At 35.5% G+C, this 12,588-nt stretch overlaps 1 protein-coding gene across 1 annotated transcript in view; it reads left to right on the top strand.

Moving 5' to 3' along the window:
• Nucleotides 1–12,588, top strand: part of crebrf (creb3 regulatory factor) — a 39,083-nt gene that overhangs the window by 5,665 nt on the left and 20,830 nt on the right. Inside the window, exons 2-4 of the mRNA XM_087806822.1 lie at nt 5,380–5,575; nt 9,251–9,376; nt 12,120–12,295. Of these exons, the coding sequence (XP_087662948.1) occupies nt 5,567–5,575; nt 9,251–9,376; nt 12,120–12,295 (311 nt within the window). The 5' untranslated portion in view covers nt 5,380–5,566. The remainder of the gene's footprint in view (nt 1–5,379; nt 5,576–9,250; nt 9,377–12,119; nt 12,296–12,588) is intronic.

Below are 12,588 nucleotides of genomic sequence, written 5' to 3'. Positions count from 1 at the left end.
TACTTGACTCTGGTGTTGTGATAGTGTAGTAACAAGGATATATGTGTAGTATTGTCCAGTACTTGACTCTGGTGTTGTGATAGTGTAGTAACAAGTATATATGTGTAGTATTGTCAGTACTTGACTCTGGTGTTGTGATAGTGTAGTAACAAGTATATATGTGTAGTATTGTCCAGTACTTGACTCTGGTGTTGTGATAGTGTAGTAACAAGGATATATGTGTAGTATTGTCCAGTACTTGACTCTGGTGTTGTGATAGTGTAGTAACAAGTATATATGTGTAGTATTGTCCAGTACTTGACTCTGGTGTTGTGATAGTGTAATAACAAGTATATATGTGTAGTATTGTCCAGTACTTGACTCTGGTGTTGTGATAGTGTAGTAACAAGGATATATGTGTAGTATTGTCCATTACTTGACTCTGGTGTTGTGATAGTGTAGTAACAAGTATATATATGTGTAGTATTGTCCAGTACTTGACTCTGGTGTTGTGATAGTGTAGTAACAAGTATATATGTGTAGTATTGTCCAGTACTTGACTCTGGTGTTGTGATAGTGTAGTAACAAGTATATATGTGTAGTATTGTCCAGTACTTGACTCTGGTGTTGTGATAGTGTAGTAACAAGTATATATGTGTAGTATTGTCCAGTACTTGACTCTGGTGTTGTGATAGTGTAGTAACAAGGATATATGTGTAGTATTGTCCAGTACTTGACTCTGGTGTTGTGATAGTGTAGTAACAAGTATATATGTGTAGTATTGTCCAGTACTTGACTCTGGTGTTGTGATAGTGTAATAACAAGTATATATGTGTAGTATTGTCCAGTACTTGACTCTGGTGTTGTGATAGTGTAGTAACAAGGATATATGTGTAGTATTGTCCATTACTTGACTCTGGTGTTGTGATAGTGTAGTAACAAGTATATATATGTGTAGTATTGTCCAGTACTTGACTCTGGTGTTGTGATAGTGTAGTAACAAGTATATATGTGTAGTATTGTCCAGTACTTGACTCTGGTGTTGTGATAGTGTAGTAACAAGTATATATGTGTAGTATTGTCCAGTACTTGACTCTGGTGTTGTGATAGTGTAGTAACAAGTATATATATGTGTAGTATTGTCCAGTACTTGACTCTGGTGTTGTGATAGTGTAGTAACAAGTATATATGTGTAGTATTGTCCAGTACTTGACTCTGGTGTTGTGATAGTGTAGTAACAAGGATATATGTGTAGTATTGTCCAGTACTTGACTCTGGTGTTGTGATAGTGTAATAACAAGTATATATGTGTAGTATTGTCCAGTACTTGACTCTGGTGTTGTGATAGTGTAGTAACAAGTATATATGTGTAGTATTGTCCAGTACTTGACTCTGGTGTTGTGATAGTGTAGTAACAAGTATATATGTGTAGTATTGTCCAGTACTTGACTCTGGTGTTGTGATAGTGTAGTAACAAGTATATATGTGTAGTATTGTCGAGTACTTGACTCTGGTGTTGTGTTAGTGTAGTAACAAGTATATATGTGTAGTATTGTCCAGTACTTGACTCTGGTGTTGTGATAGTGTAGTAACAAGTATATATGTGTAGTATTGTCCAGTACTTGACTCTGGTGTTGTGATAGTGTAGTAACAAGTATATATGTGTAGTATTGTCCAGTACTTGACTCTGGTGTTGTGATAGTGTAGTAACAAGTATATATGTGTAGTATTGTCCAGTACTTGACTCTGGTGTTGTGATAGTGTAGTAACAAGTATATATGTGTAGTATTGTCCAGTACTTGACTCTGGTGTTGTGATAGTGTAGTAACAAGTATATATGTGTAGTATTGTCCAGTACTTGACTCTGGTGTTGTGATAGTGTAGTAACAAGTATATATGTGTAGTATTGTCCAGTACTTGACTCTGGTGTTGTGATAGTGTAGTAAAAAGTATATATGTGTAGTATTGTCCAGTACTTGACTCTGGTGTTGTGATAGTGTAGTAACAAGTATATATGTGTAGTATTGTCCAGTACTTGACTCTGGTGTTGTGATAGTGTAGTAACAAGTATATATGTGTAGTATTGTCCAGTACTTGACTCTGGTGTTGTGATAGTGTAGTAACAAGTATATATGTGTAGTATTGTCCAGTACTTGACTCTGGTGTTGTGATAGTGTAGTAACAAGTATATATATGTGTAGTATTGTCCAGTACTTGACTCTGGTGCTGACGCACGATTGAAACGAAAATAGTTTCATATTCAACAGAGATTGTCGTTTATTTCATTTGTTATCATTTTCCCCTGAAGTTATTCAAACAAATGATATCGAACTGTTGACGTCACTGACGGTGACTTGAGACCAGGAGGTGAGACTCGAGTCCATAGAGTTTTCACCGTGAAGTCAAATAGTTTGTAGTGAAAATACAACTTTTTTAACCGTTTTCCTGTAGCAACATTTTATTTTGAACGTCCACATTTTCATCTTCTGACCAACTTTTTCTTCATCATTTATCTCATTATTTTCTCTATTCAAATCCTGCTCATTCAATCTTCGATACAGTCGTCTTCACAAGTGAGTTTCTAACATGTGCACGAGTTATTGAGTCAATCCAACGACTCTTTTATATCAACTTTTTATCTTTATTTCTCTGTCAGTCTCTATTTGTATCCGTTCACCTGAGTCTAAATGGGTTTGAACGAGTGTTTTGTTTATATTCAGAGTTTCCACTGTTTATATTGTAGATGTTATGTCATTAAAACGGTGAGAAACACTTGAGAAATAAGGATGTTTTACCAACATCGCCATGACGATGAGGGAGACGACGGACACATGTCGAAAGGACCTTGAAGTCACCGAGTCGCCATGGTGACCGAATGCTCCGAGTCCGTCTCCAGTCGTTAATTCTATTTGAAACGAGGATGTGATGAAGTTCGTTCGCACACAGAAGAGGTGTTTTTTAATCAACACGTGTGTTTATAAATAGTGTGTGTGTGTCGTTTGTGTTGAAACGTATGTTCCTGCAGAAAGTGTTTTTGATATTTATACGAGATAAGAGTCAATTTAATTGTTGAGTCTTAATGTTGTGTGTTTTCGCTCCCGTGAGGCGTTCAGGGTTCGATTTGATCGTAACTTTTATATCTAAAGAAATATCTATGTTAATACATCAGTGACGTCACGATACTGAATTAATTTAACTTTTCTAATGTTGAAACTTTCAACTTATTTTCAAGCACGACATTTTCTTAATGATTTGTTTATTGAATTGTTTAATTCGTTTTTATTTAATCATTTAATTAAATTTTATTTAAATAATTGTATTTAAAAAAAAATGAACATTTAATGAAAAAAAAATATATATACAGTATATAGTTTGATATTTTAATTCCAGTAATAGAAAAATAAATGTTCTAAATTCAATCGTTTTTAATGCGTAGCCTTTTAAATTCCATATAAAAACGTCACAACAGACGAATCCAATCGATGACTTTTAAATGAAAAAAACTAACATCTTACTTTTGCTTCTTGTTTTATTGAATCTAAAGGGCTGCGAAAAAAAGTATTTAGAACATTTATTTGTTCATCATGGAATTAAAATATGATTTATATTGTTTTAAAAATAAGTCTTTCTATATAGAAATAAAAATAAAAATGCTTAAAAAAAACCCAACATTTTCATATATTTATATTTTTTAAAAATGAAACTTTATTTTCAACCACTCAATGTTCTGGTGTCTCTGATATAATATATAGTAGTAAAGTATCTGCTGCGTCACGCAGGTGTTTTCTAAACTCACGTTGACGAGGAAACACGAATGTTTGGATGTGGATCACGGAAGTGAAGGAAGTAGAATCTCTTGAGCTCTGGACCTACAGGAGGAGACGGAGCAGTTCGTATGAAGTCGATGAATATATACATCATCATTTATTTTATTCATGTGGGGTGTGTATTAGTATAAGTATATATGTGTAGTATTGTCCAGTACTTGACTCTGGTGTTGTGATAGTGTAGTAACAAGTATATATGTGTAATATTATCCAGTACTTGACTCTGGTGTTGTGATAGTGTAGTAACAAGTATATATGTGTAGTATTGTCCAGTACTTGACTCTGGTGTTGTGATAGTGTAGTAACAAGTATATATGTGTAATATTATCCAGTACTTGACTCTGGTGTTGTGATAGTGTAGTAACAAGTATATATGTGTAGTATTGTCCAGTACTTGACTCTGGTGTTGTGATAGTGTAGTAACAAGTATATATGTGTAATATTATCCAGTACTTGACTCTGGTGTTGTGATAGTGTAGTAACAAGTATATATGTGTAGTATTGTCCAGTACTTGACTCTGGTGTTGTGATAGTGTAGTAACAAGTATATATGTGTAATATTATCCAGTACTTGACTCTGGTGTTGTGATAGTGTAGTAAAAAGTATATATGTGTAGTATTGTCCAGTACTTGACTCTGGTGTTGTGATAGTGTAGTAACAAGGATATATGTGTAGTATTGTCCAGTACTTGACTCTGGTGTTGTGATAGTGTAGTAACAAGTATATATGTGTAGTATTGTCCAGTACTTGACTCTGGTGTTGTGATAGTGTAGTAAAAAGTATATATGTGTAGTATTGTCCAGTACTTGACTCTGGTGTTGTGATAGTGTAGTAACAAGTATATATGTGTAATATTATCCAGTACTTGACTCTGGTGTTGTGATAGTGTAGTAACAAGTATATATGTGTAGTATTGTCCAGTACTTGACTCTGGTGTTGTGATAGTGTAGTTACAAGTATATATGTGTAATATTATCCAGTACTTGACTCTGGTGTTGTGATAGTGTAGTAACAAGTATATATGTGTAGTATTGTCCAGTACTTGACTCTGGTGTTGTGATAGTGTAGTAACAAGTATATATGTGTAGTATTGTCCAGTACTTGACTCTGGTGTTGTGATAGTGTAGTAAAAAGTATATATGTGTAGTATTGTCCAGTACTTGACTCTGCTGTTGTGATAGTGTAGTAACAAGGATATATGTGTAGTATTGTCCAGTACTTGACTCTGGTGTTGTAGTATTTACAGACCACATGACTCTTGACGAAGTCGTAACTACTTTCATTTGTTTTCAAACCAAAATATGTCCAAACATCAGCTTTAAAAGCTGCTGGACTCACTGTATCCTCTCGTCCTCAGTCCTCATTCTTCCTTTAGCTGCGGAGGACGTAACGACTGCTGCCATCTAGAGGCCGGAAGTTTAATTGCAACAGAAAAACGAACAAACGCTGTGAATAATGACATGTTACTTGTTAATTAAAAAAAAATCGAAATAGTTTACTTTAAACTGTTTCTGTTTCTTGGTCCTGGAGCTTCACGAGGTCCAGATGTGTGACTCTCTCTGTTCTCCGCAGACCTGAAGTGTTCACAGAACCACACCAGATCTCAACAGACCCGACCCGGCTGAGCCGCTCGCGCCTCTTGCCCGGCGCCGCCCGCCACGACTCTCGTTTCCCAGCCCCGGAGAAACGCTTTGTCACCGCTGGGTCTGGAGTGAAGGCCCAGAGGTTCCCCCGCCGGAGTGCAAAGTGGGGCCTGGCGATGCCTCAGGTGAGAGACAGAGACGCATGTGTGTGTTCGGCTGCACAGACTCACAACTGTGTGCGTTCGTTATGTCACATACAAAAAAAAAACATAAACACCCACGTCTGGCTCGGAGCCAACACACAAATATTTCTACTTCTGAGCCTCTTTTTACAAGACGAACGAAGTATCACCACACGAGAATATTTACAGAGAATATTCACATTATTTCAATGATCTTGTTCAAAACTATTCTCCACTATTTATTACAAATAAAAACTCATACATTCACACATCGTAATATAGCATTTAAATATAACTTTAAATATATACATTTACCTCTTTCTTTCATCCATGCTATTTTTATATCACTTTTACTATGAGTTTGTGAAGTTAACATGTACATTTAAGAAGAGTTTGATTTCAAAGGTTAAGTTACTTTTTGTTTTATAACTATATTTATACTTTTATCTACTTATTTCATCCATTATCTTTTATTTATGCTTTTGGGTTTGTAAGAGTTATATTTACAGTGTTTTTTTTCTCTCTTTTAAACATTTAAAATGATAAAAATGTAATTTATTTTATTTCTTTGGTTTCTATGAAATTGTTATAGATATTTTTTTAAATATAAAAATAATTTTCTATTCATTTAAAACGTGTTTCACCTCCTTTCATCATTGAGACGCTGCATGAACATGGTTGCACTGTAGCAGCTCCAGGATCTGATCTGATCTTTAAATGTGTGGAGAAGATAAAGATCAACTATCTTCCATAACATCTTCTCAAGTCTGTCGCTGCAGAACCAGAGTCAACCGTAGAAAGAAGTGATTGTGCTGCAGAGCAACATCTTGATGTCAGTAGTTAGTTAGTAGTTAGTAAGCAGGCGGCGTCAGGAGCCAGTGGCCCTCGTCTCTGCGTGTTAATGAGCAAACGGCTGCAGTTGAACCCGCGAGCGTTGAACACGTATCGAGATGGTTGAACGTATATTGTGGAGGCTGTGATGGACGTGATCCTGAGGGATCAATAAAGTTCTACCTAACCTAACCTATGAAGTCTCTGCACCGTCAGGGGGTTGAGCATCATCACGCGTCCACATTCCTGCCCAGAGGAGTCGGTTAAAAGACCCATGATGCATTGCGGCCGGAAAAGTTTAGTTTGTTATTGTTGACCACAATAGAAACGTAAAGAAGTCCATGATAAACTCTGCTGAAAATAGTGTCACATTAACAGTACAGGCCTTGTTTGTCTTATTTACTCAACAAAACTATTCAACTTTGTGATCACATGACACACATAGTCTGCACATGACATCAATAAATGAACACATGGCATACCTTGATCACATTAATGATCACCTGATACACATAATGTTCACATGACATCAATAATTGAACACGTCATAACTTGATCACACTAATGATCACCTGATACACATAATGTTCACATGACATCAATAATTGAACACATGTCATAACTTGATCACATTAATGATCACCTGATACACATAATGTTCACATGACATCAATAAATGAACACATGGCATACCTTGATCACATTAATGATCACCTGATACACATAATGTTCACATGACATCAATAAATGAACACATGTCATACCTTGATCACATTAATGATCACCTGATACACATAATGTTCACATGACATCAATAATTGAACACGTCATAACTTGATCACATTAATGATCACCTGATACTCATAATGTTCACATGACATCAATAAATGAACACATGGCATACCCTGATCACATTAATGATCACCTGATACACATAATGTTCACATGACATCAATAATTGAACACATCATAACTTGATCACATTAATGATCACCTGATACTCATAATGTTCACATAACATCAATAAATGAACACATGGCATACCCTGATCACATTAATGATCACCTGATACTCATAATGTTCACATGACATCAATAAATGAACACATGGCATACCCTGATCACATTAATGATCACCTGATACTCATAATGTTCACATGACATCAATAAATGAACACATGGCATACCCTGATCACATTAATGATCACCTGATACTCATAATGTTCACATAACATCAATAAATGAACACATGGCATACCCTGATCACATTAATGATCACCTGATACTCATAATGTTCACATGACATCAATAAATGAACACATGGCATACCCTGATCACATTAATGATCACCTGATACACATAATGTTCACATGACATCAATAATTGAACACGTCATAACTTGATCACATTAATGATCACCTGATACTCATAATGTTCACATGACATCAATAATTGAACACGTCATAACTTGATCACATTAATGATCACCTGATACACATAATGTTCACATGACACCAATAATTGAACACATGTCATAACTTGATCACATTAATGATCACCTGACACGTTTTGTTCACATGACATCAATAAATGAACACATGGCATACCTTGATCACAATAATGATCACCTGACACACATAATGTTCACATGACATCAATAAATGAACACATGGCATACCTTGATCACATTAATGATCACCTGATACACATAATGTTCACATGACATCAAAAATGAACACATGTCATAACTTGATCACATTAATGATCACCTGACACACATAATGTTCACATGACATCAATAATTGAACACGTCATAACTTGATCACACTAATGATCACCTGACACACATAATGTTCACATGACATCAATAATTGAACACATGTCAAAACTTGATCACATTAATGATCACCTGACACACATAATGTTCACATGACATCAATAATTGAACACGTCATAACTTGATCACATTAATGATCACCTGATACACATAATGTTCACATGACACCAATAATTGAACACATGTCATAACTTGATCACATTAATGATCACCTGACACGTTTTGTTCACATGACATCAATAAATGAACACATGGCATACCTTGATCACAATAATGATCACCTGACACACATAATGTTCACATGACATCAATAAATGAACACATGGCATACCTTGATCACATTAATGATCACCTGATACACATAATGTTCACATGACATCAAAAATGAACACATGTCATAACTTGATCACATTAATGATCACCTGACACACATAATGTTCACATGACATCAATAATTGAACACGTCATAACTTGATCACACTAATGATCACCTGACACACATAATGTTCACATGACATCAATAATTGAACACATGTCAAAACTTGATCACATTAATGATCACCTGACACACATAATGTTCACATGACATCAATAATTGAACACGTCATAACTTGATCACATTAATGATCACCTGACACGCTTTATGATCACATGACATCAATAATTGAACACGTCATAACTTGATCACACTAATGATCACCTGACACACATAATGTTCACATGACATCAATAATTGAACACATGTCATAACTTGATCACATTAATGATGACCTGACACACATAATGTTCACATGACATCAATAATTGAACACATGTCAAAACTTGATCACATTAATGATGACCTGACACGCTTTATGATCACATGACATCAATAAATGACACAGACTTGATCACATGAATTGGTTTCGTTTTTAAACTTGATGGACCTTGATGAAGAGTCATGTAGTCACCGGAGACAACAAATGTGTCTGTTGTGAGGTTCGTTCTCACGGCTTCTGTCCGTCCCTGCAGCCCAGCGTCAGCTGGATGGAGCCTCCCTTTGGGGACGACTTTCAAAACTTCTCCTTTGCTGACCAGGCGCTGACCAGCACGGAGCTGCTCGCTACCAGCGCCGACCCGGATTTCATGTACGAGCTGGTGAGTCTCACGTCCTCCGTCAGAGTTGAACGTCTCTTCTCCGCAGGAGGGAAGTCCATGAATGCCTTTATTGACACATTACAATGTACTCTTCAAACTTTAAATGAATAATACTCTAGTGTAATTCTTGTTCTTTCTCTTTATGTTATTGTTCTTATTATTATTATTTTGATTTATTTTTGATTTTTTATAAAAAATTGCTGTATGTATTGGCTATTGGAAAAAAACAATTCCTCCTGAGGGATCAATAAAGTTTTACCTTACCTTACCTTATTTAAGTAACAAAGTAACTCATTCATGTTGTCATAAGAAGTGTTTTGTTTCAAACTTGTTTTTCGCTTTCTGTTTTATTAAGATAAACAGTAATATTACAGTATTATTACATTAAACATGAAATTATAAAGACAATAGGAGAGAAAAAAATGGAAATATTTGGTTTTTCATTAAGGTTGAGTGAAATAAAGATATGAATTTTCTTAACGTCGAAGCCAAAGAGAGAGAATGAAGAATTCATGAGATTCAATGTGATGGAAAACTTGAAAAATATTTAATAGACGAAAAGAAAATGATGAAATGTTTAAGGTGAGGATATTACAAAGTGTTACTAAGACGTAACTTTATAAAAAATAAGTAATTTATATTAAGATCTTTCACAGACCAGAGTCACAAAGCACTTAAACAACAAAATAATACAAATGCAAAAACTTAAGAAGGCCATTTATGTTGTTTTGTATCGTTTATTGTGTCTTTACATCTGTGTGTTTATTGTGTCATTTTAGATACATTTTATCTAAATATAACTCACCAGAAAACTAAGGACTAAACATGTAAATATAGTATAAAAGCACTTTTTTTCAACATTTTAAGTCCTAGAATAAAAACTTATAATTTTTAGATCTGAACTAGAAATAAAAGTAATGGTCTATGGAACGTCTAGTTTGACTCTGAACTCATGAATACAGTGGAAGCATCTGAATGTTGCATGGATCCGTGGTGGAACCAGATGCTTGGTCATCTTCCTGGTCTGTAGATGCTCTGAACAGGCTCAGCTCCTGCTGTCAGCTGCAGGTGTCTCGCTCTGCAGACGCTGACTCACGCTCGCTCTCCCGGCGTAGAAACCTATCATCAGGAGGTCAGCAGTGTCGTCTCTGTTTATGCTGCGCTTAGAGTCCATAACGTCCTCCGTGAGGAAGAAGAGACTCCTGTTGTCGCTCAAACACTCTTTATGGAGATTTATTGACGATACAAGTCATGGATGCTCCATGTTGATCTATGACCTCCCGACCAATAGGACGCGAGTTTTCACTCTCACACAGGAAGTGACATCAGAATTCAATTTCCTAAATGATTTCAAAGACACGCATAACGATCAAATGGCTCTCATAAATGATCACATGACACACATTATGTACACATGACACACATAATGATGACATGACACACATAATGATGACATGATGCACATAATGTACACATAACACACATAATGATGACATGACACACATAATGATGACATGATGCACATAATGTACACATAACACACATAATGATGACATGACACACATAATGATGACATGACACACATAATGATGACATGATGCACATAATGTACACATAACACACATAATGATGACATGACACACATAATGATGACATGAGGCACATAATGATGACATGACACACATAATGATGACATGACACACATAATGATGACATGACGCACATAATGTACACATGACACATGTAATGATCACATGACACACATAATGATAGCTTGACACATATAATGTACACATGACACACATAATGATCACATGACACACATAATGATCGCTTGACACATATAATGTACACATGACACACATAATGATCACATGACACACATAATGATCGCTTGACACATGTAATGATCACATGACACACATAATGATAGCTTGACACATATAATGTACACATGACACACATAATGATCGCTTGACACATATAATGATCACATGACACACATAATGATAGCTTGACACATATAATGTACACATGACACACATAATGATGACATGACACACATAATGATCGCTTGACACATGTAATGATCACATGACACACATAATGATAGCTTGACACATATAATGTACACATGACACACATAATGATCGCTTGACACATATAATGATCACATGACACACATAATGATAGCTTGACACATATAATGTACACATGACACACATAATGATCACATGAAACACATAATGATCGCTTGACATGCATAATAATCACATGACATGCATAATAATCACATGACACATATAACGACCACACGACACACATATTGTTCTTATGACATTACCAAATAATCACATATGAATAATGTTCACATGAGAAAATAAGTGAACACATGAAACGCATCCTAATCACATGACACACATAATGATCACATAAATGATCACATGACATGCATATGAACATATTAAGGTTATAATACGTTCATTTTATTAACGGCACATGAATGATGACAGGAAATGGTTAAAGATGGAATGATGTCAAATCAAAAATAAAAGTCATCATCATTGAAATATAAATAATTTTTACTGATCATTTAATCTCTAAAATATCTTGTTATACCAACTGATTACACGTTTAAATGTTTGATTGTGATGAAGAATGTTAGTTTAGTCAGTGTTGTGTACAGTTGTACGAATACAGAGAATGTGAAGCACAAGATGAAACCAAGATCTCGTCGGAACAGGACCGAGACATGAGTCACCGGCAGAGTCCCCACAGAGACGGCGTGGTGGGAGGAAGCGACGCCGGGAAGGAGATGGAGGGCAGCATGGACCAGCTGATGAACCTGGGCGAGTGCGAGACCGTCTGCAGCAGCTCCGCCTTCGAACAGTGGGACTCCTACTGGGAAGACCTCACCAGGTACTCCACGCTGTACCCCGAGACCAACGTGGACTCGGAGGGTGATTGACGGGATCAATTAATGAGATATTAATGAATATATATATATATATATATGAAACATAGATATTAACCTAACAAAGTCGTTATTCCCACTTCCTTATTTCTATTCGAACCGTTATTAGACATAAAAACTACCAGATATTCAAATAAAAATCTGATATGATACGGAATTGAAATTGTAGAGAATGAGAAAACACTAATAAAGATACATTTGAAGATAAAAAAAAAGATGATATTGAGTGAAATGTAAA

This window comes from Callionymus lyra, chromosome 14 (assembly GCF_982586985.1).
Source record: "Callionymus lyra chromosome 14, fCalLyr1.hap1.1, whole genome shotgun sequence".
In the NCBI taxonomy this organism is placed as follows: Eukaryota; Metazoa; Chordata; class Actinopteri; order Syngnathiformes; family Callionymidae; genus Callionymus; species Callionymus lyra.
Note: the sequence above shows the minus strand (reverse complement) of the source record. Positions and strands in the feature narration are given on the sequence as shown.